This window comes from Chrysochloris asiatica, unplaced genomic scaffold (genome assembly GCF_000296735.1).
Source record: "Chrysochloris asiatica unplaced genomic scaffold, ChrAsi1.0 scaffold00117, whole genome shotgun sequence".
NCBI classification, from domain to species: Eukaryota; Metazoa; Chordata; class Mammalia; order Afrosoricida; family Chrysochloridae; genus Chrysochloris; species Chrysochloris asiatica.
In genome coordinates, this window is record NW_006408635.1 from 9,860,055 (window position 1) to 9,885,565 (window position 25,511).

Below are 25,511 nucleotides of genomic sequence, written 5' to 3' on the forward strand. Positions count from 1 at the left end.
GAGATGGGTCAGCTGGGTTTTGTCCTGAACCTGTCTCCTAACCGCTGCCACTGAAGGGGTATTTATTGTGACTTTCCAGGGGTGTGAGTATGGGAGGTGTTTGTTGGACTCCCCATCCTAAGGATATAGTGTAAGTTTTGGGAGTTGCTTAATTCCTCCAAAGGGTAGAAGAAATCATAAACCATTCAAAACATTGCCAATTAAACACTGTTCATTTGTATTTATCTTTACTGGAAAGGTGTGTGTTGTTCTTACAGAGTCAAAATCTATACACGGTCACACATTTTCATGTTCTTCACACCGTAGCACACCTTTGCTACAAAATCGTAACAATCTTTATTCAACTAAAATATTAAAATGTGAAGTTTTAGGTTTTCAAACTATCTTCCATCTAAGTATGAAGGCAGTGTTTCCATCTTTGTGTAGGATATGCACTGGCCTATGAACCACAGAGTCAGAGGTTCAAACCCATCAGCTGCTCCTCGGAAACCTCATGCAGGGTTGCTGTAAGTCGAAATTGACTTGACAGCACTTAACAACAGCAACCATTTTCAAAGAATTCTAGTGACATCACATTAAAAGTGCAGTTTTAGCATCCTTGGGGAACTCAAATCGTGTTCCTCTGAAGTGTCCTGTGAGTTTTGGGGGACAAAATGAAGTCTCTCTGAAGGGGCAGAATCTGGGCTTCAGGGTGGGTAGGGTAAAGCTTCCTAATGAAGTCCTCAAAGAACAGTCCTTGCTACCCTTGAAGAAAGATCAAGATTACCTTTGTGAAATAATAATAAAAAAAAGACAATGACAAAAAAATACCCAAACCAGTTGTTCTAAACTTGTGAGCTGGCCTCTCTGCCTTGAATTTGACTGGCCCAGCAGATCCCCGTAATCCCCATTGAAGCCATTGTTTGGATTGCTCTCCCAAGCAGAGCAGGTCATCATTTTTGTATTTAACAAACCTTAAGGTCAGCAGTTCGAAACTACGGGAGAAAGATGAGGCTTTCTGTTCCCATAAAGATTTACAGCCTCGGAAACCCTGTACAGGGTCGCTATGAGTTGGTTCTGACTCCACAGCACATGACCACCACCACGAAGGATACTAAGAAAGCTTATGGGCAGCCATCCATTGATCACATAACAAACACGTTTCGACATAACAAACATGTTTTGTTTGGAATGAGCCTGTGTCTATATGTGCTGGACACCCCCAGTAGCAGTACTTTTTGACTTACCCTTGTATAATATTTTGTAAACACTCTCCTATGTTTCACAATGACTTTTATAATTTGGGGGGACTTCTTTGTTGGTAAGGCTTGGTGTTGCTATTTTTAAACATCCAGTTGGTGGAATAATAACCTGGTTCCAGTGTTGCTAACTGTACTCTTCCGTAGCCTCGCTCTAACTCACGTTGATATATTTCCTTTGGATAAGTTCCCAGCCATGGAATATAGGTCAAAATATGAGTCAGTGTGTTTTACCTAATTTCCCGCCACTTCTGCAGAGTCCGTTTTTAATGGAGTAAGAAAAAAAGTCCCGGGGTAGAACAGTGTGCACTCAACTGAAGGTTGGCAGTTCAAACCCACCCAGTCGTGCCTTGGAAGAAGGGCCCAGTGATCTGCTTTCACAAAGACTGTGGTTGTTGGTGGTTGTGTGCCACTGAGTCAGTTCTGACTCATAATGACCCTGTATAGGGTTTCCAAGGCTGTAATCTTTATAGGAGCAGAAAACCTCATCGTTCCCCCAAGGTGCGACTGGTAGATTTGAACTACTGAGTCTGAGGTTAGCATCCCAGTTCGTAACCCACAACGCTACCTGATGGGATTCAGTTCTACTCTGTAACACACGAGGTGGTGGCTACGGATGCATTGGGATCAGCTCCAGTGGTAGCTAGGCTTTCTTTCTGGCCAGTCTCTTTTTCTCAGAGTGAGAAGAGGGACAACTCTCAGGAGTGGGTTAGTGACAGATTTTTCTCCTCCATCAACAGGTGATTTAGAAAGTGCTCCAGTCCTGAGAAGCTTTGGGGACAGTGGTTGCTTCTTCGAGTTTGAGTGGCGCACAGCAGCTGCCTGTGTTCTGGCCAGGGCGGAGGGTGAGAATTGCACGGTTCTCGATTCCCAGGCAGGTGGGTGTCGTCTGGTGTGGCTTATAACCATTTGCTTTTTTTTTTTTTTTAATTTTATGAATGTTTCAGAGATAACCTCCTTTAGAATTATATTAATCCTGTTTGACCAAAAGTCTGAAGATCTGATGTTTGGGGATTGTTGGCAATATTGAAAACACTATATATAAATTCACTGTTGAATGACACACCTGAGGTACACGAGGAAATAAATGATATTTGAACAGGCTTTTCATGTGAGTTCTAGCCAAGAAACCTGCCCTCAGGGGATTTTACAAGTAGGCCATTGTATTGTGGTCATCTTAGGAGCTTTGAACATACTGATTGTTTACTAGACCTGCAATTACAGACTTTGAATAGAGTTTTAGGTCCACACCGTTAAAAGGAATTGGTGGAATGGAATCTGTTTAGAAGGAAAACATTAGTCATTGCCACGCTGGTGGCCTGAGGGAAGCATATCTCTGTCCCTGAGAAGAGTGTCTGTCTTGACGCAGAAGGCGTGAAGTCACCATTGTTGATTGGGTTCTGACTGACCTGACTGACCTGGATGTTTTTCTTCTTGCTTAGGGTTTTCTTTTGACTTGTCACCTCTGAAAAAGAAAAATGGGGGTTATAAAGTTGAAACAGAGAAGTATGACTTTTACATAAATGTGTGTGGCTCTGTGACAATGGACTCTTGCGAGCCCAACTCGGGAGCATGTCAGGTGGCAAAAAGGCAAGTAACGGTTTTCATTCATGAGTCTATTCTGAGGTACTCTGAGTAACAAATGTCTTCTTCATGAAAGGGGGTGGGTTCTCTCCTAGTATCATTCCATGTGTGACAAGGATTTAAACACTGAGAAGAGCTGACCTAAAAACACTGGAGGGGGCTCGGAGTTTAGTTTTACAGAGAAGCAGCAAGCAGTGTTCTTTGGAGAAGAGTGGGTTTCGTTGATACTTTAGTTCTTTGAGAGTTCCAGTGGGCTAAATAGTGGGTTGCTAACCAAAAGATCAGCAGTTCGAATGCACCAGCTACTCCAAAGTAGATCTATTAGACAGTCTGCTTCAGTAAAGATTCACAGCCTTGGGACCCATGTGGGGAAGTTCTCCCTATCCTCTGGGGTCTCTATTAGTCAGAATCAACCAGATGCCAGTGGTGATTTTTATTGTTTTATGTGCTTTGCGCTGCTCAGATTGAAGTAGCTATACTGGTCTGTGTGGTTCTAGTTCAAATGGAATCAGTTGTACCTTGTGAGCCACAGGTGCTGAGAGTGGGTTGGGGTTCCAGTGAGCAGGGTGGGATGGGAACCCAAGCCCTCTTAGCTTCCACTTGCCCCTCAAGAGTACCCCGCTTAGAAATCCTTCCCAACTGGGAATTCCAGCTGCCTGGCCCTTCCCTGAACACTGCAGCGTTTAGAGTGTTTCTGGTCATTGTACCTTTTTTTTTTTTTTTTTTGAAAGATGTTTGTTTCTTTGTTTTAGTGACAAGAAAGCTTGGAACCTGGGCCTGAGTAATGCTAAGCTTTCGTATTATGATGGGATGATCCAGTTGAACTACAAAGATGGCACACCCTATAATAATGAAAAGCATACACCGAGAGCTACACTTATCACCTTTCTTTGTGATAGAGAAGCTGGGATAGGTGCCCCTGAGTATCAGGTAGGCCTTGTCCCGTGTGTGCACGTGCGTATCTGTGGTGGTGAGAAGGGAGAGAGACAGGGAAAGGAAGCAGCAGCATTCCCTAGCAGGCCCTGCCTAGTACAGTGTGGGTTTTACAGTCAGCGACAACTGTGGTGCCTCCCCGAGGTTCACTGTTAGGTTATGCAGCACTCCCAAACATGTCCACCAAACTGAGCTTGGGCCCACATTTAGAAGCAGGACTGTCTGTTCTCCTCTGATTTCATCCTTCCCTCAGATTGACGTCTTGGGCACTCGTCACTGTTCATATGTAATCACAGTCTCTCCTCCTCAGTGACAACCTGCAATTCTGTTAGTTTTGGGTTCAGAACCTACAGGCATATCAAAAGTCTTCCCTGAGTGTCATTTGACAGAGTCCCAAATGCCATCTTCATTTATTCCTGAGCAATAATCCTTTCAATAAAATGAAAGGGATGGGCAAAATAAACAAAGTGTGTGTGTATGTGTGTGTGTGTGTGTAATGTATATACATCTATATATAATGGAGTCCTGGTGTAGTGCTGTGGGTTAGTGTGCTGGACTACGAAGTCAGCGTGAACCATAAGGTCGGTAGTTCAAGCTCACTAGCCGCTCCTTGGAAACCCTGTACAGGGTCGCTATGGTTGGAATCAACTCGGCAACACTTAACAACACGTATATAAATATAGTGAAATAGATATCAAACTGTATCTATCTATCTATATGTTTGTTACTGTTGTTAAGTACCATCTAGTCTGTTCTTACTCATAGTGGCTCTGTATAGGGTTTCTGATTGAACCACCAACTTTGCAGTCAAACTGAACTTGCGGTCTAGTATTATTCTACAGTGCCACCATACATATATATATGGATATATAGATATATATTTATCTATATCGATCACTGGAGAAGGATGTCATGCTGGGTAAGATGGAGGGTCACAGAAAAAGAGGAAGACCTCAATGAGATGGATCAGCCAGGTGGCATCATTGATGGTGTCAAGTGTGGCAGCGGTGGTAGGGTTGGCCCAGGATCGGACTTGTTTCGTTCTGCTGTGCATGGGGTCGCTATGAGTCGGTTCCGACTCGATAGCACCTGACAACAACAACATCTGTCTATCTATATGTTGTTGTTGTGAAGTGCCGTCGAGTCGGTTCCGACCCATAGTGACCCTTTATAGGGTTTCCAAGGAGAAGTTGATGAGCTTGAACCACTGACCTTGCAGTTCAAACAGCTTTGCAGTCTGGCACATTAACCACTGCGCCACACCAGGACTCCATATATATATGTATATATATATATGGTTACGAATCGGGCTGCGAACCTTAAGGTCAGCGGTTCGAAACTACCAGCCGCTCCGCGGGAGAAAGATGAGGCTTTCTACTCCCGTAAAGATTTACACCCTCGGAAACCCTGTACAGGGTCGCTATGGGTCGGACCCGACTCGATGGCACTTAACAACAACAACAATATATATATATATGTGTGTGTGTGTGTGTATATATATATATATATATATATGGAGCTCTGGTAGCGTAGTGGTTACGAATCAGGCTGCAAACCGCAAGGTCAGCGGTTTGAAACTACCAGTTGTTCCGCGGGGGGGAAGATGAGGCATTCTGCTCCCGTAAAGAAAGATTAACAGCCTCGTAAACCCTGTGCAGGGTCGCTATGAGTCGGAACCAACTTCACGGCACATAACAACAACAAATATATATATATATACATCTATCTATCTATCTATCTATCTATCTATCTATCTATCTATCTATCTATCTACACACACATATTATGGTGGAACACATATAACAAACAACATTTGCTTCAAAACAAAACCCCAAATTATGAAAATAATCATGCTTACTGGTCTGACAGAGACTTCTGGTCACCCTTTAAGCCCTCCTCATAGATCAGCTTTCAGCTAAATAATAACCCTATAAGATGAACACATAGAACATCAGGCAGGTACACACTCCCTGGAAGCAGATCACAAGGGCATCAGGGATAAAGCTCAACTGGAAGAACGGATTGGAGAGAAGGGAGCGTGGAAACAGTAAACCCAGGGAGGAAGTGGGAAAAGCACTGTGGGACTGCAATCATGTCAGAAAGCAAAATGTGTAAGAACTGTTAAAAAAAACAATTTGCTCCGTAAACGTTAACCCAAATCACAACGAAAGGTTAGAATAAACATTTGTTACTTCAGTCATCTTTACGTGGACAGTTTGAGTGGTATTCTCTGTATTCCCCATGTTGTACAACCACCACTGCTACTGGCTTCTAAATTTCTCATCACCCTTCACAGATCCTCAACGCTCCCTAAGCAATACCTCCTGTTCTGCTTCCTTCTGTCCCTGGGAGCCTCTAATAAACTTAGTCTCTATGCATTCATTGGCTTACTCTAGATAGGGAATGTGTTTGGGACCAGGCAGTATCTGCCTTATTTTGACCTTGTTATTTTGCTCAGCATGATGTTTTCCAGGTTGATCCATGTCAATGCACGTATGAGAACACCATCTATCTTTGTTCCTTGTATGGCCAGATCATGTTTTGTTAAATCCGTTTGGCTGCTGATGTTAAAAACTGTACGAGAGATGCAGCTTTTATTTAAGAAATACTGCCTTCTGTTTATTTTTATTTTACTCTATTTATAAAGCTTCTTATTTATGGTGAATCAGGTGAAAGTTTACAGAGCAGACCATCAGTTTTACAATGAACAATTCATACACATTTTGTCTCTTCTCATTGATTGCAGCCCTTCTGTTATAAAATCACTAGATCGTACTTCCCAGTGTTTCCTGTTTCCATTCCGCCTTCTTTCCTAACCCTTCTGAGCTTTACCCTTGGGTAAATGCTGCCCTTTTGATCTCCAACGGTTGATCATTCTAGCTGTCAGTTTTGAAGTGCTGACTTTGGGTAACCTTTCCCTCTTTTTGTTCACCCCCCCATCTCCCTCTTGGCTTGTGGTTAGGAGGAAGATAACTCTACCTACAACTTTCGGTGGTACACCAGCTATGCATGCCCTGAGGAGCCCATGGAGTGTGCTGTGACGGACCCCTTCACATTGGAGCAGTACGACCTCTCCAGGTGAGGGTCTGCCTGGGGGTCCCCTTGCTTGGTCTCAGAAGCCTTGGGTGCTGGTGACCTCAGGACTGAGCTGCTGATGGGACGTAGGGTCAGCACCAAGATGGGAACCTTGAAGCTGCACGATTTCTAACAATAGTCTGGTAATCATTGGGATACCACTGTGGGCAGGACAGGTGCTGTTTGGCCTTCTGCGGACCGGACTGTGCCCTTGTGGTAAACAGACACTCCTCTGTGGTCACTAGTCCTCAGCCTCCAGCATCGCCACGGTAACCACAGGTGTCCACTCAGAGGCTCTGTTCTGGTCAGCAGTGATAACACGGTGTCATGACTCATGGCAGGCTGGTCATGTTCCACTAGATATGTCCTTATTTCTGTAGAAACTACCTAGAAATAACATGGTACCTTGAAACATGCAAGCTCTCTGAAAGCAGCCATTTTCCTTTGAAACCGTAGCCTTGCCAAATCTGAAAGCAGCCTCGGTGGGAACTGGTATGCCCTGGACAACACCGGCGATCGGTCCACCTGGAGGAAATACTACATCAATGTCTGTCGGCCCCTGAACCCAGTGCAGGGCTGCGACCGCGCCACCTCCTCATGCGAGATGAAGTACAAGCGAGAGCAAGTGAGTCCGCCTCCCCCCACCTCCTACGTGTCCTCCGAGTGGGCCGAGGGGCTATTTTGGGACTGACTGATCAAAGGCAGCCTGGTAAACTGATCTCCTCTTGACAGATGTGGGCCAAACCTAATAAAACAAATTCCTGGGGTTGGTGACCTTTGATCACAGTAAGGGCAAAGGAAGTCTGAATTCAAAAGTGTCTTTTGAGTACTTCAGCAGATAGCCGTAAAAAAAAGTAGTCTTTGCTTTCCAAAGCTGTTGCTGCTGGCCTAGCTGGGAAGAAGTCAGCTCTGGCCAGTGACTGTGGGTGGACTTGGTCCACATGCCTGTGCTCTCCCTGGGCTGTGCTGGGCCACCCACTGGGTTCCACTCCTGCTGGAACTTTCCGAAGCTTCCTCGTGGTGGTCGTATATGGCGAATCTTAAAGATGAATGTGTGCCCTAGACCTCAGCTTCCTTAAAATAGCTTGTGGAGAATGAACTTTCCTTGCGCACGCATGTGAAGGGCAGCTTGGAAGTCTTTCAGAGGAAGGAGACGCTCGCCCTCTGGCGGCCGGAATTCAGTTCCTGGTTGCGTGCAGAGGTGCACGTACGCGCTCTCTTTATTGGAGCCATGACCTCCATGCCATCCAAATGACTATGCCACTGGTTTTGTCTTCTGAAGGAAAGCCTAACAAGACTTGCTTCCTTCCAGGGGTTGTCTTACGAGATCGTCTCCATCAGTAACTTGGGTGTGGCAAGGGAGGGTCCCACCATTGAGGACAGGGGCAGCCTTCTCCTGGAGTATGTGAATGGCTCGGCCTGCAAGACCAGCGATGGCCAGCTGACCACCTACACCACACGGATCCACCTCATCTGCTCCCCAGGCAGCCTGGTACGTGGGGCGAGGCACTGGGTTGGCAGCGGTGAACGCTTGGCCTTGACTGTGTCTTAGGTCAGCATGTGCGGGAGCCAGGAGGAGCAGGGAGCATGCTGACGGTGGTTTCTGAAGTTTCAGCCTTTCCACGTTAAGGTGTGATACATCTCAGTACCACAGCAAAGCAGGGGTGGAAACTGAGGGCAGAGAGCAGGAAGGGGGGTGAGGGACTTTGGGCCCCAAGTTCCTCAACCCCAGGAGAGCAGCACAGCAAACCTGAAATGAAAGCGCTGTGGGGTGTTAACAGACAGCCCAGTTGCTTTTCCACCTTGAGGTTCATGTTTTCACGGGGTCATGTCTCTAATAACTTCAAAACTGTTGGGTAAGTACAGAGTGGGGATTCTGAAGTCGTATTCACAATCAGACAAGGGATTGAAAAGTCTGGGTTCATTGTTGTGTCCTCTCTTCACTGAAATGAAACTAGAAAGGCATTTTCTCCTCTTCACCAGCCTGTAACCAGGTGCCGTCACTTCAACCCCAACTCAGGCGACCCCACGTGCTCTAAAGGGTTTTTAACATCTGGATTTTTGAAACCAGATCACCAGGCCTTTTTTCTGAGGAGCCTCTGGAGGGACTCAAACCCCTAGCATTTGGGTTAGCAGCAGAAGTAGTAACCAAATGCACCATTCAATCTAGTAGACTTTCAGTCATTTCCTTGCAGATCTCCAAGTTACATGTGTTGTTTGTAAGCACACTGATTTATCCAAAAGCTTGTGTTTTGAGAATTCTAGAGGGTCCCTCAGAAAGGACTGGAATTGTTAGCCATTTCAGCACAGACTCGTAAATGAAATTATAAATACACCATCCTTTGTGCGCCCTGAATATGGCTCCCGTTTCCTTGTCTGGCTATCAGGAAGGGACCCTGAGGGTTTAGATTCCACAAGCCCTTCATCTCCACCCCCAGCCTCAGAGTCGCTGCCCCTGGACACTTTATGTCCTTGCACCTGTCTAACTCTGCTTTCTTGCTGCCTTGAGATACTGGGTACTTCTAGTAAGTGCTTTGGACCCTCAGTTCTTCTGAGAGACCGTATTTGATGGTGGCTTGTCATTTTCCATCCTCACTGTATCCCTCAGTGTTTGCAGGGGGACTGATATCCAGTACAGATCTAGCACACCTTCAGGAGTGAGGAGAGGTTACCAAGGCCAAACCGTCCCTGTCATAGAGTCCACTCTGACCCATAGCTACCCGGCCGGGCAGAGCAGAGCTGTGCCCCATAGAGCTTCCGAGGCTGTCCTGGCTGTGTTGGTAATCTGTAAAGATTGCGGCCGAGACACCCTTAGGGAGCAGTACTACTCTGCAGTACAGTGTGTTCTCCACGAGTCAAGATCAATGTGAAAGTAATGGGTGTGGTGGTTTGGTCTTGGTGTAACCTGAAACAGAACATTTTCAGTCCCCCAGAAATGCCTGTGCCCCGTCCGGTCACGTCTCCACCCTTGTCCAAGGCTGGCCATCATGCTGAGCTCTGCCCGCGTATTAGTTATGAATTCTGTTGAACTCCCCCCATATAGGAAACCCCACACCCTGTACCCTCTAGTGTCTAGCTCTCAACTCTTGACACTGATTTATAAGAGCAAGGACATGGGACCAGACAGGGTTTGAGTCCACTGGCAGGTCTACTTCCTAACCCGAGTATGAGGTCTAATACCTTCCTCATAGGGATACTGAGGACATTTTATTAAGATTCGATAATGCACATCCAGCACCTACCTTCCACCTGCCACCTAATGCGCAGACAGCAGAGCTGAATGCTTTGATGGGTCAGGTTCATGTTCTGTTGCTTAGTCAAGTTTCTTCTTGTTGTATTGACTTGTCCTGTATGTCACCTTCCAGAACACCCACCCCATATTTTCTCTCAGTTGGGAGTGTGTCGTCACTTTCCTGTGGAACACAGAGGCTGCCTGCCCTGTTCAGATAGCCATGGACACAGACCAGGTACGTAGTCAGCAGCTGGCCCCTCACTGAGCTCTGCTGCCCTGTCCTTCCTGGGGCCCCAGTTCTGAACTTTCCGCCTTCCTGTGTTTCTCAGTCAGTCACCACAACACCGCCCCCTCTGTGTAGATACTAGGGACCCCCACCCCACCGCACTCTGTGGATTCTCTGTCTGTAGCAGAGCTGCTTGTTCTAGATGACATATGTAATGGATTCCTGCATCTCTCAGCACCTACAGCGAGTCAGGACAGGCCTCTGGGAGGCAAATCCACTGCTGTCGGATTGATTCCAATTCATAAAGACCCTATGGAACAGAGCAGAAATGCCACATAGGGTTTCCAAGAGTACTAATCCTGAGAAGTGGCTGCTGGGTTCCAATCAACAACCTTGAGGTTAGCAGCCCAGTGTTTAATCCATTGTGTCACCTGGACTCGTAAACCCACCCCACTGCCATCTTGAGTCCATTCCAACGCATGAAGAATGTATAGGACAGAGTAGACCTGCTCCTTTGGGATTCTGAGACTGCAGATCTTTATGACACATTCTCATCTCCCGAAGAAGGGTTGGTTGGTTTGAACCACTGACCTTGTGGTTAGGAGCCCACTGTGCCACCAGGGCATTTCTGTAGGGTTAAAGCCTGGTTTTAATGTGATGTCCACGGCTTCTAATGACCTGCTTCCAGGCAGGCCTCCTGAACCCCTTCTGCTTCAGCCATGCGAAACGGCCAGCCATTCCCAGGCATTGCCCTGCGCCCCTGGCCTTGGAACGTGCTCTTTCCAACTTAATAAACCCCAAAAGCTCGTTAGTGTTGCTGACCTTTGAACACAATAAAGAAGGCAGAGCGTGGCAGTAGACCCTCCAACTGTTCACGGAGTGCTGGCTCTTTGCAAGCCCTGTGCATATTTCTTTATGCCCCCTCTCTGCCATAAACTTCCTCCAGACTGCACTGGAATGTTCCAACGTGGTGTTCCCTGCTCATAGCACACCAGACATGTCAACTGGGCTGTAGTTGCTGCCCCCAGCCCCCCTGCATTGGGTAGACAGGCAGAAAAAAGACAAAGAGAACCCCAAAGATGGGGTCGAATACATCTTCTGCAAGAATTGATAGAACTGCTAGTGAGCTGCTTCACATTCTTCTTATCATTGGCCTGAAGAGAGAGAGGCAGGGAATGGAACTTGAGATTTCTTCCTTTTCTTTTCATTAATTATTGTCTCTCTATGGTTTTCACCTAACTTTCCCCTCAGGGGTTGGCAGTAGCCTTCCTATTCAGGTAAAAAACGAGTATGGTCATTAAATTATAATTAGGTCACGCATGGTCAGTACGTGTTGCCTGTCAGCTGACACATAGTAAATGTTCCCTGGATGCTCAGTCTTTTTATGGGACAGGCTGCTTTTTAGTCTAGCTTTCTGATAGAATTCTTTTGATTGTCTCAGACTCTGTTTTATTACATTGACTGTCGTTCTGAAGTTGACTTTGCAGAATGCCCTCCTCTAGTGTGATGTGTTTGGTACATTCACCATCTCCGGGCTGGCCTTACCTTGGGAGTATTTCAGGGCCGCTGGAGACCTGCGAGGGAACTCCATTGGTGGGTGTTCTTCATCCTTGGATGTTGAGATGTATGGTCTTGGGCATTCTGTTCCTCAGTCCTTCTATTTTGGCAGAAATATATGAGCATTCTTGATCGGCGTTTCTGGGACTAGCGCGGTCGAGGCAGTTGCTTTATATTCACCGCCTTGTGGCACTGGTGTGACTATGTGCCTTTCTCTCTCTTTCTGTGTCTTGCAGGCCTGTGCTGTCAAGGATCCTAACAGTGGATTTGTGTTTAACCTCAACCCACTCAATAGTTCTCAGGGATACGTGGTCTCGGGCATCGGGAAGACCTTTATGGTAAGAGCTCAGTGATGACGTCCGGTTGATCAGAATGAGGCGAGAGCACGTTACTGTCCTCTTGGCTACTGATCCCTGCCAGCCTGAAGCTGGTCATAATGTATTGGTCACTAGGAGGAGCCTAGAGAATCCAGATTTAAGGAGGAAGTGAAACAGAGCCATCACTGCCATTTTGGTACAGTTCAGATGGGAAGGAGTGTGATTCTTCCGAAAAGGAGTGACTCATGTCCTGTTGCCTGGGGTCTCTGGGTGGTCCAGACGATTGGCATACTCACTGCTCACTGAAAGGTTGGAGGTTTGAGTCCATGCCAAGGCACCTGGGAAGAAAGGACTAGTGATCTATTGCTGAATAAAGCAGGCTTTGAGGACCCCTTGGATCTCAGTGCTACCCTGGCCTACATGGAGGTGCCGTGAGTCAGAATTGACTCTGGCAACTGTGTGTTTTTATTTTCTTTAAATTCTCTTGTCAAGGTCTGTATGTAGCTGAGGTCTAGCGCAGTGGTCCTTGACCAGCAGCAGAAACATCACCTAGACCATGTTAGAAATGTACATTCTCAGCATCTTCCTACCCCCAACTCCCCCAAGACCACCTGAATCAGAAACTCAGGACTGGGCCCACCTCCCACCGATGTGGATGCCCACAGAAGATTGAGAAGCACTGTCTAGAAGAGGTGGTGCTTATATTTCCCTATAAAAGGAAGTTAAGCTGATTAGCAGTGTTTTAGAATCTTCTAGAATTTTCTGACTGAGCCCCACTCAAAGACAGCCCAGAGGTATGCCTGAGGCAGAAGGTGGGAAAGCCCTAGTTCGTGTAGTTTTGGTTCAAACCAAGCCTCATGAAGAATGGTAGAATTTTTTTTTTAATCTCTATTTTGAATTCTTGTAGCAATATCAGATTGGAAAAGCGAGCAAGTTTTGAAAACAGAAGCTGGGGCAAGAGTGTCTTCTAAAAATTAGATGCAGAAAGAGAATTTTGTAGGCTCACTGTATGAAGAAGAGCATCCCGTTCATTCTAGAGTCCTGTGACTTGAGCAGAATTTGTAATTGATCACACTGGTTCCTCTCTAAAACTGAAAGCCCCAAAAGACATGTTGCTGACAAGTCATTTCTGACTCATAGTGAGCCTAGACAGCTGAGTAGAACTGCCCCATAGAGTTTCCAAGGTTCTATGGCTTTGTGACCGCCTCATCTTTCTTCACAGAGGGCCTGGTGCGTTCAAACTGTCAACCTTTTGCTTAGTAGCCAAGTGCTTAACCACCTTACCACCAGGGCTCCCTTGTTGTGTGCCCTTGAGTTGGTTCTGACTCACAGTGACCCGTGATAGGGTTTCTGAGGAGCAGCTGGTGGTGGGTTTGAACTGCAGATCTTGTGGTTTGCCATCTAGGGCTGGTCCTACACAGCGCCGCGCCAGGAGCCTCCAGGACCCCTTACTCTCCCCAAAGTTTTTCAATGATTTCCTTCATCTTGTAGTTAGCAGTCCAGTGCTTATCCTACAGCGCCACAGCAGCTCCCACTAGTCACAGTATGGTTCATGTATTTGGGGACTGTGTTAATATGCAGCGCTGTCAAAGTAAACCCACGTGTACCGAGCCTTAAAGGCGGTTTATAGGGATTTTTATTTATGCTCTGGTTTTTGTTTCTTTTGATAATCAAACCATGGGATGCTGTTAAATGGAATTATAATATCAATTATAAGATTGTTGTTGTTGTTAAGTGCTAATGAGTTGGTCCTGACTCATAGACCCTACATATGGCTTCCAAGGAGCAGCTGGTGGGTTTGAACTATCGACCTTGTGGTTTGCAGTCCAGTGCTGATCCTACAGTACCACACCAGGAGTCCGTAATAATATAATAATAGTAGTGATGATAATAATAGCAAATATCCAGTGTTTGCCTTGGTGAGGGTTTGCACTGCTGGGGTCTGGGGTCAGTTACAGAGTCCTGATCAGCATGTGGGTTCTTGTCGTGTGGATTACAGTTGAACATCTGTGGAGCAATGCCAGTCTGTGGGACTGTTGATGGGAAGGCAGCCTATGGCTGCGAGGCAGAAACCCAGACGGAAGACCTGAAGAACCTGAAGCCGGAAAGGCCTGTCGGAGGCGAGAAAGCCCTTCAGTTGTCCACGGAAGGTTTCATCACACTGACCTACAAAGGCCTGCTCTCCCCTGACAGAGGTGAGTGTGTGCCACAGTCCTTAGAAAGAAGACATGTTGAGAAACAGCAGCTTCATGTTTTCATATTTTAGTTAATGTTTTCTATGGTTTTGTAGCAATGTTTTGCTACAGTTTGACGAACATGAAAATCTGTGTATAGGTTTTGACTCTGTAAGAACAGTGCACACCTTTACCTAAAAGTATGTGAATATGAGCACACACAAACACACTACCCCTAAACCTGACTTTAACCCTGTTCCTAAACTTAACCCTAAACCTATCACTGAAACGGAACTTAGAGCTTACGCTTACACACACCCACACTCACACAGTCATACACATTCACACCTTTCCACACATAAAGCACACACACATGCACACATTCTCACACACACTTACTCATACACACATTCTACTTACACACGCTCGCACATTCACGCACAGATACACATTCTCTCACGCACATACACTCACCTGCCATCTTGTTTCCATGGTGTCACTGGGACTGGTCCTTTAAAAGTCACTCTGCAGCCTGAGGATGATTGTGCTGAGTTACTGATGGCTCAGCTGCTCCCCTTGGCCTCCCACCCCGAACACCCATCTCTCAGGCTCCTGCACATGCTCCTTTGCTAGGGATGCTCTCACACATGCCTTGATCTCGTGTCTTAGATAGGGAAGAAATGACAGGCAGAGATCAGGAAGTTTACCTTGTTTTTCCTAAATTCTTCCTTTCCTCCTGTTCTTCATTCAGTATTCATTGTTCTTGTGTGTCATAAGCAGTGGCACTGTGTTAAATTTGTTAAAATGTCGACTCTCTTCAGCAGAGATGGAGTCGCCATTAATATTCGTTTTTCTTTTTGGTGTCATTCATTACTCTGTAAGATGAAAGCTGAGCCTGTCACCATGGTGGTGGTGGCAGTTGTTTCGACTGCATGCCAGCTATAGCATGAAAGGCTGCATGTGCGCTGGCTGATGCTTCTGTACCCTGACCCTGTGGGCTTTAGTGTTGAAGCCAAGAAGATCCAGAGAGGCATCTGGCATACCCACCCAGCACGGAGCCAGGGCTAGGACTCAGGGCTCCCGGACTCTAGTCCCGGATCTGCCCACTGATGCTATTCTTTAAGCTGAGGCCTATAGAGCTTCAGTTATTTGCAGGTTGAGTAAACAACCCCGTCACTGGGTGTCAGAAATACTTGATTACAAACCTAAAGGTTGGTGGTTTGAACACTCAGTGGTTCTTTGGGAGAAAGTGCTGTCTGCCTTCATTAAGGTAGCCAGTCATTTCTTCCTTATAGTGTCCCCACAGGACAGAGGAGAATGGCTTTCTAAGACTGTAAATCTTTACGGAAGCAGACGGCCTTTATCTTTCTCCCACAGAGCCAATGGTGGGTTTGAACTGCCAGTTTTTCATTTAGCAGCCCAATGTTTAATCCACTGTGCTACCAGAACTCTTCTGTAAAGATTGTTGCTAGGTTGTGAGGTGCCATCGAGTTGGTTCTGACTCATAACAGCCCTCTGAAGACTTTTCCTATAACGTAAATCTTTATGGGGGGCAAAATGCTGCCTCTTTTTCCTATGGAGTGGCTGTTGGGTTTGAATTGCTGACCTTGTGGTTAGCAGTCTGGTGCTTACCCTAAAGATGACAGCCAAGAAAGTCCTGTGGAGTAATTCTGCTCGGTTGCCATGAGTCAGAAATGACTCCACCACAATGGTTTTGGTTTTCAGTTTATGATCAATGAACAAATGAAGTTATGTTGTTTTCTTTTTCTGTAACTTTTTATTGTGAATTGAGCGAAGGTTTACAGAGCAGATCACCAGTTTTGCAGTCAACAAATCCTAGCCTTTGTTTTATTATGATCACAGTTAACCTCCATGTACCATCGGTTTACCTCTAATCACTTTAACTCATGATTCTTCCCTGTGAACCTTTCCTGTGCCAACTCCCACTTGGGGATTGCTTGCCCCGTCTTCCATGTGAAAGTATCTGCCCTCTGTTGTTGTTGCATGTCGTCCAGTCAGTTTCAACTCATAGTGACCCTGTATAGAGTTTCTGAGGAGCAGCTAATGGGTATGAACTGCTGACTTTGTGGTTCGAGACCAGTGCTTATCCTGGAGCACCACCCCAGAAGTCTAATCCCCTGCCTCCAACTGTCATAGAGTTCATTGCTTCCTAATGCCTGTATTGCTAGATGGATGTTGTACTTCCTAACGTCTGTATTGATAGACAGATATTGTACTTTCTAACATCTGTATTGATAGACGGGTGTTGTTCTTCCTAACATCTGTATTGATAGACGGGTGTTGTACTTCCTAATGTTTGTATTGATAGATGGGTTGGGAGCTTTCTGTAATAGTAAGATGCCAAGACATTAAGATCGCACTACAAGATCATCATAACTAAGGCTGCTGTTGCTATACCCTTGGCTGGTCTGATGTAATTGCTCTAGACACTGCTGTGTGTGTGTTTCCTGGTGGCAGCCTGTCGCTGCTGCACCCCACTGACTGGGCTGCACTTGCAGTTACTGTTGCGGTTCTTAACCTCGGGCCTTCCCATCCACAGGTACTGCTGATGCTTTCATCATCCGCTTTGTGTGTAACGATGACATTTACCCAGGAACACCCAGATTCCTGCACCAAGACATCGACTCTGGGCTCGGAATCCGGGACACATACTTTGAGTTTGAAACGGCTTTGGCCTGTGTGCCTTCTCCAGTGGACTGCCAAGTCACCGGTACAAGACATGTGGTCCAGGGGTCAGGGACATGTCAGCATGTGTGTGTGTACGTGTGTGTGTACATTTGGGACATATGTGTATGCTGAGTTATATAGGCATTGACATTTGTGTTCTATGCTTTCTTTGAGTGATGTGTACAGTTGTAACACTTCTTCTGACATGAATCGGGATATGGGATATAATTTATGGTCTGAAGCTTTGGGATCAGATGGTGCTTGAGCACAGGGAAGAACATGGTGGGTAAAGTGGGGTGGGGGGAGTCAAACACGTTCAGAGATTCTTATGAGGAAGCAAAACAAAGGGAGTAGAGGCTCTGTAAATGCTCTCTCAGGCCTCTATTCTCTGCTGTTTCACTCGCCTTGCCTCATCCATGAGGAGCTCTAACTTTAGAAGGAAGGTTCTGTCGAACAAAGACAGGTGTAAGTGTGTAGGGACAGCCTTCTGTCTTCTGTGAATTTCCTTGTTTCCCCTTGGGAATGTCACCCTTGTGTGTATTGTTGGTCCACCAGCTGGGGCTGAGAGCCGATGAGTAAGTGGGCTTAACCATGTCTCACTGTGTTTCAGACCTTGCCGGAAACGAATACGATCTGAGTGGTTTAAGCAAAGTTAAGAAGCCTTGGACTGCTGTTGACATCTTAGCCGACGGGCAAAAGAGAACCTTCTATCTGAGTGTTTGCAATCCTCTTCCTTTTATTCCTGGATGCCACGGTGCGTCCCACTTCATCTCCATTTAAGGCTGGACCTGTTTGTTAGAGCCGTTAGAATCAGTCTTCCTCCCCAGCCCCCCAGGTCCCCGTCTGACTCTCTTGCTCTTTCAGGCAGTGCAATGGGCGCTTGCTTAATCTCAGAAGACAACAGCTGGAACCTGGGGGTGGTGCAGATCAGTCCTCAAGCCGCGGCCAATGGCTCCCTGAGCATCGTGTACGTCAATGGTGACAAATGTGGGAACCAGCGCTACTCCACAAGGATCATGTTCGAATGCGCTCAGACGTCGGTATGTGTTCACACCCACAGTGAGGCCAGGGCTGGTTCCCCTTTCCCAAGAGTTCAAGTCTTCCACCTAACTGAGGATGTATCTGTCTGTTCTTGGGTGTTAGATCATCGTGGGATCTGACTAGTATTAAAAAAAAACTCAACAACCCCCCGAGCCCACTGCCATTGAGTTAATTCCGATCCATAGTGGTTCTTTGGGACAGAGTAGAACTGCTCCTCAGGGTTTCTGATCCTTCTGCAGAGTAGCTGGTGAGTTTGATCCACTGACCTTGCAGTTAGCAGCCCAGCACTTTACCCACTGTGGCACTAGGGCTCCTGTGACTAGTGTACACTATTAGAAACAAAGAACCCAAAGCCCTTTGCCTCCAAGTCAATGCTAACTCGTGCCACAGCTTTCTCCCATGGAGTGGCTGGTGGGTTTGAACTGCTGAGCTTTTGGTTAGCATCCCCAGGGATCTTATCACACCACCAGAGCCTCTGAATATACCCTGTCATGCCCCAGATCCACATGGGTGACTCTAGGCTCTGGTTCCGATTCCTGACCACTTCACCTCATGCTTAGCTATCACCCTTCTGGTCAGTGGAGGCTTTTGTGTTTCTGTGACACTGGACGGATTTTAACCAACTTCCAGACTTACCAGGAGGAAGGGCCTAGAGATCTATTTCTTAAAATCAGCCAGTGTAGAACCCTGTCGGTCCCTGATTCCTGGTGACCCCATGCACAATGGAACACAGTGCAATGAACTCGAGGAGGGTGCAGGACTGCACAGCATTTTCTTCTGTTGGGCATGGGTCGCCATGAGTCGCCATGAGTTAGTGACACTCCACGGTCACTAACCACAACAGCAACAACATTTTGCTCTTGGAAGCTAACCATTGGGTATTGTGTGGGGATGTCAGATGGCTGAATTTTTATGAATGGAAAACATGCTTCTGGTGTGTATTCCAGGGATCACCAACGTTCCAACTTTTGGACGACTGTGAGTACGTGTTTGTCTGGAGAACGGTGGAGGCCTGCCCTGTTGTCCGAGTGGAAGGTAAGCCACCCTGGCCTGCTCGTCACCAATCCTCAGCCATGCAATGGAGCTGACACTCCAAATCCTACTTGAGATATGCATCCTCGTAGCCTTGACCGCCTGGGGGTGGCTAGAGCGCTTGTTAGCCGGTGGATAATTCCTCCTCTGCCCTGAAGACACTGATGTGGCCTTCTATGTTGCTTTGTGTGATAAAGCCGAGCTTTATCCCGTGTCCCAGCCTTTTCTAGAAAGCAGCTTGCCAACTGATAAGTATGGCACTTGCCAACTGATAAGTTTTAGAGGTAGCCTCATAAAACCTGCTTGAAGTATTTGAAGGCCAGTGGAAAGCTGTGAAGTTTATTGCGTAGTGTGATGGTGTCTAGTTGCCCTAACCTGTCTCCTATGTGTTGTTGAAGGGGACAACTGTGAGGTGAAAGACCCCAGACACGGCAACTTGTATGACCTGAGGCCTCTGAGCCTGAACGACACAATTGTGTCTGCCGGAGACTACACCTACTACTTCCGCGTCTGTGGACAGCTTTCCTCGGATGTCTGTCTAACTCAAGACAGGTCCCAGGCGGTCTCGTCGTGTCAGGAAAAACCCGGACCCCAAGGGTTTCACAAAGTGGCAGGTACGGTAGTTTTGATTTGACTTTTGCTGCATGCGAATGGGGTTTACTAATGAAGATGTCATGCTAAACACTCTGTCTTCCTTGAGTAGAAGGGATGGCGACTGTATTCTAAAGGATTATCATCTGATTGATGTTTCTTGTTTGAATTGCTTAACCAGAGCGTGTCCTGAGAGTGTTGTCAGAGTGTGTTTATTCTGCCCGTACTTCGCAGTACTGGTGACTTTAGGCTAAGATGGGTTTTTTTTTTCTGTCCCCGTGTGGGGACATACAGAACTAGTCCATAATGGGTGCTGTTATCTAGAATTGAGTCCAAGGGGCAGATGTTGAACAGAGTTTGCTGTGAAACCACACGGCTGGCTGTTGGCTACCCATTCAGCCGGACAATGATAATAAGTTTCAAACCTTTTAAAAAACGAGTCCCTGGCACGGGAGCGCTGCGTGATGGGAAGTGTCTCCTCTCGTTAAGTGGGCCGTGCAGTGTCTCCACTCTGCCTCTAAGTCCATATTGATTCAGGCTGCACGGCTCACCGTGCTCTCTAGAAGCCTGGAAACCAGGGCACTTAGGGAGCAAAAGCCTGCTTAATGTGCTGTTTCTTCTGGAACAGGGCTCCTGAACCAGAGAGTGACTTATGAAAATGGACTGTTAAAGATTAACTACACGGGGGGCGACATTTGCCATGAGGTGTACCAGCGCTCCACAACTGTCTTCTTCTACTGTGACCGCATCACACAGAAGGTCAGTGTGTGCCATGTGCTAGGTCACCAAGGGTGCCTCTCCCGATGCGGGCGGGTCTCGTCTCGGTGTCAAGCAGCACTCATATAGCTGATAAAATCTCCTGTGGACCGAGTTTAAAATACAGGATTTACATAAAATATATTGAAACGTTCTCCAGTTGATATAGATTTCAGTGTAAATCTTCATCTATAAAGGAAAGCATGAACACTTGGCTTTTTTTTTTTCATTATTATTTTATTGTGAGTTATTTGAAGGAGCTTTAGAAAGTTCCTGGAAAAATCCCATTAACTTTCAATTCCATTTTTTTCATGACTTTTGAAACCCTGTTGTATGTGACAAGACATCTGCCATCTTGACCATTTCTCAGTGTGCAGTTCAGTGGTATTAATTACGCCCACCATGCTGGGCACTTTCAGCATTATCCATTTCCCAAATAGTTGTATCATCCCAACAGAAACTCAGTATCCTATAATCGATCACTTCCATTTTCTCCTTCAACCCCAACCCCTGTTGTTGTGAAGTGCCACCGAGTCAGTTCTGACCCATAACGACCCTGTATAGGGTTTCCAAGGAGCAGCTGGTGAGCTTGAACTATCGACCTTGCAGTTCAGACAACTTTCAGTCTGATGCATTAGCCCACAGTGCCACACCAGGACTCCATCCCCCAACCTCTAATAATAATAATAAACATTTCTCTCTACATTTAGCTGGTGTAGAGATTCCATAGAAGTGTCACCAGACAATCTGTGTCCTTTTGTGTCTGACTTCACTAGGCTTCATGTTTTCAAGATCCATCCATATCATAACACGCTTCAAGGCATCATTTCCCTTGGTGACTGAAAATATTCTGTTGTACGTGCATAGTGCATTATGTTCAGTCATCTGAGGAAGGACACTTGGGTTGTGTCTACCTTTTGGCTATTGTGGGGTAGCCGTAGGAGACTTTCTGAATTTTTTGCTGGCATGTCTCTTCGGTGTGCATCTGGGAGTTCCCTGAAGGTTTGTGTTCCCATGTACTACAACTGAGTCATCTGTTAACTCTTGCAGCCAGTGTTTCTGAAGGAGACTTCAGATTGCTCCTACTTGTTTGAGTGGCGCACACAGTATGCCTGCCCTCCCTTTGAAACCACGGAGTGCTCGTTCAAGTAAGTGGATTTGCATGTTGACTCTGGGCACTTGGGTGAACTCCATGGGACTCTGCTTTCATAGTGGACGGGCTGGGTGGCATGGGATTAGAGTCATCAGTTAAGTCTCTCTCTCTCTTTTTTTAAATAATATTTTCTTTTATTATAATATATTTCATTTTTGTTATTATTATTGTAAATATACACAGCAGGACATATACCTATCAAACAATTTCTATGCGTACTATTTATGAATTAAGTCTCTTGGCCTCGGTTCCTTACAATGAAAATGAGGCATTGGATTAGGCCAGCTGCCCGTTTTGGGATTAGTCTGCATGAAAATATGGGTAAGAGTGGGAGATTGGAGACTAGAAGAGGACGGACCCGGGGCTCGCCTGTCCTCTGTCCTTCCCTCAGACACTTGTCTTGGGGATACAGATACAGAAACGGCTGGTTTCCTTCTTTGAGTGAGTTTCACACGGAGGATGGTAGTGAGCCAGTGGGAATGTGAGGGAGGGTGTCGAGAGCTGGAAGGAGGGGGACACTCCAACTGCCAGCTTCCTTGGTTCTTCATGGTTGTCTTGAATTCCTTTTGTTACCTGTGACTCAAATGCCTCCTGATATTGGACCCTGTTGCAACGCTGATGTGTAGTGGACTTCCTTTTGTGTTCACTTCAACTGCCATTGTTCGATTCAGTCAGACTCACCCATGACCTTGCAAATGAAACATTCTTGGGTCCTGCCCCTCGAGGCCTTCGCTGCGTAGGGAGCTTCTCTTCTCACTGGCCTAAACTTGCAGAGTACATGTTCCTCTGATTTTTTTGGGGGGGATGGTGGGGTGGTGGTCAATACTTGATTTTGTGAAACTGAGTCTGGTGACTTCCTGAACTCAGTCATACTGCTGCTGACTCTGGCTGAGTGTGGAAGAGGCCTGAGCTCAAAGTTCTGCCATCATGTAAGAACCAAGTCTCAGGACATCTGTGGTGGAGGTGCCTTACGTACATGAATGTTGCCAGCTGAGCGATACATGTTTAGTGAGAATGACTGAACCTAACCATGGCTTTCTCTTTATATCAGAGATAGTGCGGGGAACACCTTCGACCTCTCATCCCTGTCAAGGTACAGTGATAACTGGGAAGCGGTCACGAGCACGGGGGCCACAGAACACTACCTCATCAACGTCTGCAAGTCCCTGGCTCCGCAGGCTGGTGTCGGTGAGAAATGGCTCAGCTGGTGTAAAGGCTGTGCTGACAGTCCTGGGAAAGAGCGAGTAGAAATGGGCCTTGTTCAAGGTGCTAAGGCACTTCACTCTCTGGCACACACAGGGACTATTTAAAGGATTTGGATGCTCAATCCCCGATAGGATTCAGGACACCTACTGACGGCTCCCTGGGAAGGGAGATTTACTGCGATTTTTAATATGAGTTCTTAGAAGTAGGTAGGTGTGATAATGCTGGTGAGGGATTCTTAGTAGGGTAGAAGATAGAAAGGTGTAAAATGGGTTTTGTTGTGTGTCCACCACACTTCTTGAGAGAGTGGCGGGGTGGTTTTTCTAGGACGCAGGTTCAGCTTGCTCAAATGCTCAGTGCAAGGGCTAAGACAAACTCAGGCATGCACATGGGGCCAGGGCTGCTGTGGGATCCTCAAGAGTGAACTTGACCCCTATTTTGGGGTCTCTTTCCTACAGCTTACATGCCTCAACTGCAGAGAGTGATTTTTTGTTTCATATTCTGGAAGGTTGGGGCCATGGGCCAGTTCCCCATGCTACAGTGTCCGGGGCAGGCTCAGAGTCTATGAAGTGGGGCAGGTCCCTCACCTAGGCTCTCACTGACCTTTCTAGGACTGACCCCTCACCCAGGGTCTCATAAATTAGTTGTTTGGTGACATTCTTGGTCATTTTATGAGTAAAGATATTGGCTTCCTCTAGAATTTTGACTCTGCCGTATCTGAGGTTCAACAGTAATTTAGACTACTGCATCTTGACTTCCCCCACCCTCAAGTCCACCGTAGCCCGTCTGTGGTGAAACAGTGTTTACATGAGCAAGGACTCAGTGTGATCTAAGTTACATAAAAGACACAGCAACTATTCTGTGATGGCTGTTTTAGAAAAATGGGCTCCAGTTCTTGGCATATCTACCCTTCCTGGGCAGGTAGTTCTCTTCTAGATGGTACATTTCCTGATGAATTTCACTGTGCCCCCTTATATTGCAGAGCCATGCCCACTGGAGGCAGCTGTCTGTCTGCTGAACAACTCCAAGACCGTGAACCTTGGCCGAGTGAAGGATGGCCCTCAGTGGGAAGATGACTCAGTTGTCCTCAAGTACGTGGATGGGGACTTGTGTCCAGACCAGATTAGAAAAAAGTCAACCACCATCCGATTAACCTGCAACAAAAACCAAGTGGTAAGTGACAGAACCCCCTTATTGCTGGAACCCCCAGTGACGTAACCCCTCACCTCATGATACAGCCCATTGGTCCACTGCCGGCTATGGCTAAGTGACAGTGTCCAACCCTCTGATTCCTACAGCTTTGGAAGCACAACAAATCCTGGGGTCTGTGAGACCAACATCCTTTTGTGCCTGCCCAGGGATGTGAGTGGAAGAGTGGAAGATATATGACTTAGCTATGAGTGAAGACAGTAGCAAGGTCACCTCAGCCCTGTGGCTGAGGAAGAGATTTCTTCCCTGGCTCCTCAGATACCCACTCTGACAATTTTCACTTTCGAATTAGTTACGTCTCTTTTATGTTTAACTCAGATCCTCAGAGGTTGTGTGGAAAACTGTTGTTGACCACATGCCTGTTGTCTCTGTGTGGGCAGCTGGGAAAGATGAGAAGTGGGGCCACATCTGCTTCCAGGGGTGCCTGCTCATGCCCCAGCTGTGACTGGGCTAATTATTCCGTCACACTAAAATGTTTATCCATCAGTACCAAGACCTGTGCCTGACTTGCCAAATTGTTGCTCCTGGTATGTCGTAGGGGTTTGTTGTTAATAGGGCCATCTCCGTGACTGATTCCTTCTCCTAGTTGGTTGGCGGAGTCCTGGTGTGGCACTGTAGGATAAGCACTTGATCGCAAGGTCGGTTTGAATGAGTCACTCCTCAGAAACCCTATACAGGGTCACTATGAGTCAGAACCACTGCAAAGCACTTAACAACAACAGTTGGCTGTTGGCACTTAAGTAGATCTTGACTGAATGAACGATTTCTCTTGGGTATTTTTCACCACAGGAAAATCTGTGAGTGTAAGGTTAAGAAGATGAAGATCCTTGGATTTGGGTTGCAGTTAAGTTTGGGGACAGGGCCCAATTGGACCAGTCTACTGACTGTGCAGACGAGTGACCTGACCCCATAGCTGTGGTCAGGAGGTGGACTTGGAGGAGCCCCTACCCTCCTTACTTGAGTCTCTCAGTTCTTTGAAGGAAGAATGTGCAGAGGCTGAAACTAGACCCTTGAGCTTTTAGGGCCTGAAACGGCCTGGTAGGCTTTCTCCCTCAGCACCTGACAGAGACGCTCCTGGGGAAGGGGGATGGTGGACAGAGACGACAAAGGGACAGTGAGTGGTCTGCATGACCACTGCTCTCTATGAACCAGTGTCCCCAGGTGGGGTCAGATCCCAGTGTGGGCTTGTCGTAGCCGGCAGCAAAGCAGGCGCAGTATTTCCATGGAAGGAGTGTACTGGGAGAGCAGTCCTAGGACTTCTGTGTGAACGGGAAGCATTGGAAAAGCACACACCGAGCCAAGCGCATAGGGCACGGACGCTAACTGCTGCTTCTGCCGGCAGGTCTGTTTGTTTTGTCCACAACAGATTTTAGTTGAGAGTTCTATCAGTTATTTCTTCCACGTTTACAGTTGTCCTTTGACACCCCAGCCCGCCCCTAGCCCTGTTAAGTGCCATCGAGTCACTTCTGACTCATAGCAACCCTGTATAGGGTTTCCTAGGA

The 25,511-nt window shown here is 46.8% G+C and overlaps 1 protein-coding gene across 1 annotated transcript in view; it reads left to right on the top strand.

The window, feature by feature from the left end:
* Positions 1–25,511, top strand: part of IGF2R (insulin-like growth factor 2 receptor) — a 96,164-nt gene that overhangs the window by 47,961 nt on the left and 22,692 nt on the right. Inside the window, exons 14-31 of the mRNA XM_006868487.1 lie at positions 1,979–2,116; positions 2,681–2,828; positions 3,575–3,752; positions 6,718–6,833; positions 7,287–7,455; positions 8,143–8,322; positions 10,196–10,297; positions 12,082–12,183; positions 14,162–14,357; positions 16,897–17,067; positions 17,635–17,778; positions 17,889–18,064; positions 19,013–19,100; positions 19,496–19,711; positions 20,317–20,447; positions 21,495–21,592; positions 22,649–22,785; positions 23,783–23,973. Coding sequence (XP_006868549.1) covers positions 1,979–2,116; positions 2,681–2,828; positions 3,575–3,752; positions 6,718–6,833; positions 7,287–7,455; positions 8,143–8,322; positions 10,196–10,297; positions 12,082–12,183; positions 14,162–14,357; positions 16,897–17,067; positions 17,635–17,778; positions 17,889–18,064; positions 19,013–19,100; positions 19,496–19,711; positions 20,317–20,447; positions 21,495–21,592; positions 22,649–22,785; positions 23,783–23,973 — 2,681 coding nt within the window. The remainder of the gene's footprint in view (positions 1–1,978; positions 2,117–2,680; positions 2,829–3,574; positions 3,753–6,717; positions 6,834–7,286; positions 7,456–8,142; positions 8,323–10,195; positions 10,298–12,081; positions 12,184–14,161; positions 14,358–16,896; positions 17,068–17,634; positions 17,779–17,888; positions 18,065–19,012; positions 19,101–19,495; positions 19,712–20,316; positions 20,448–21,494; positions 21,593–22,648; positions 22,786–23,782; positions 23,974–25,511) is intronic.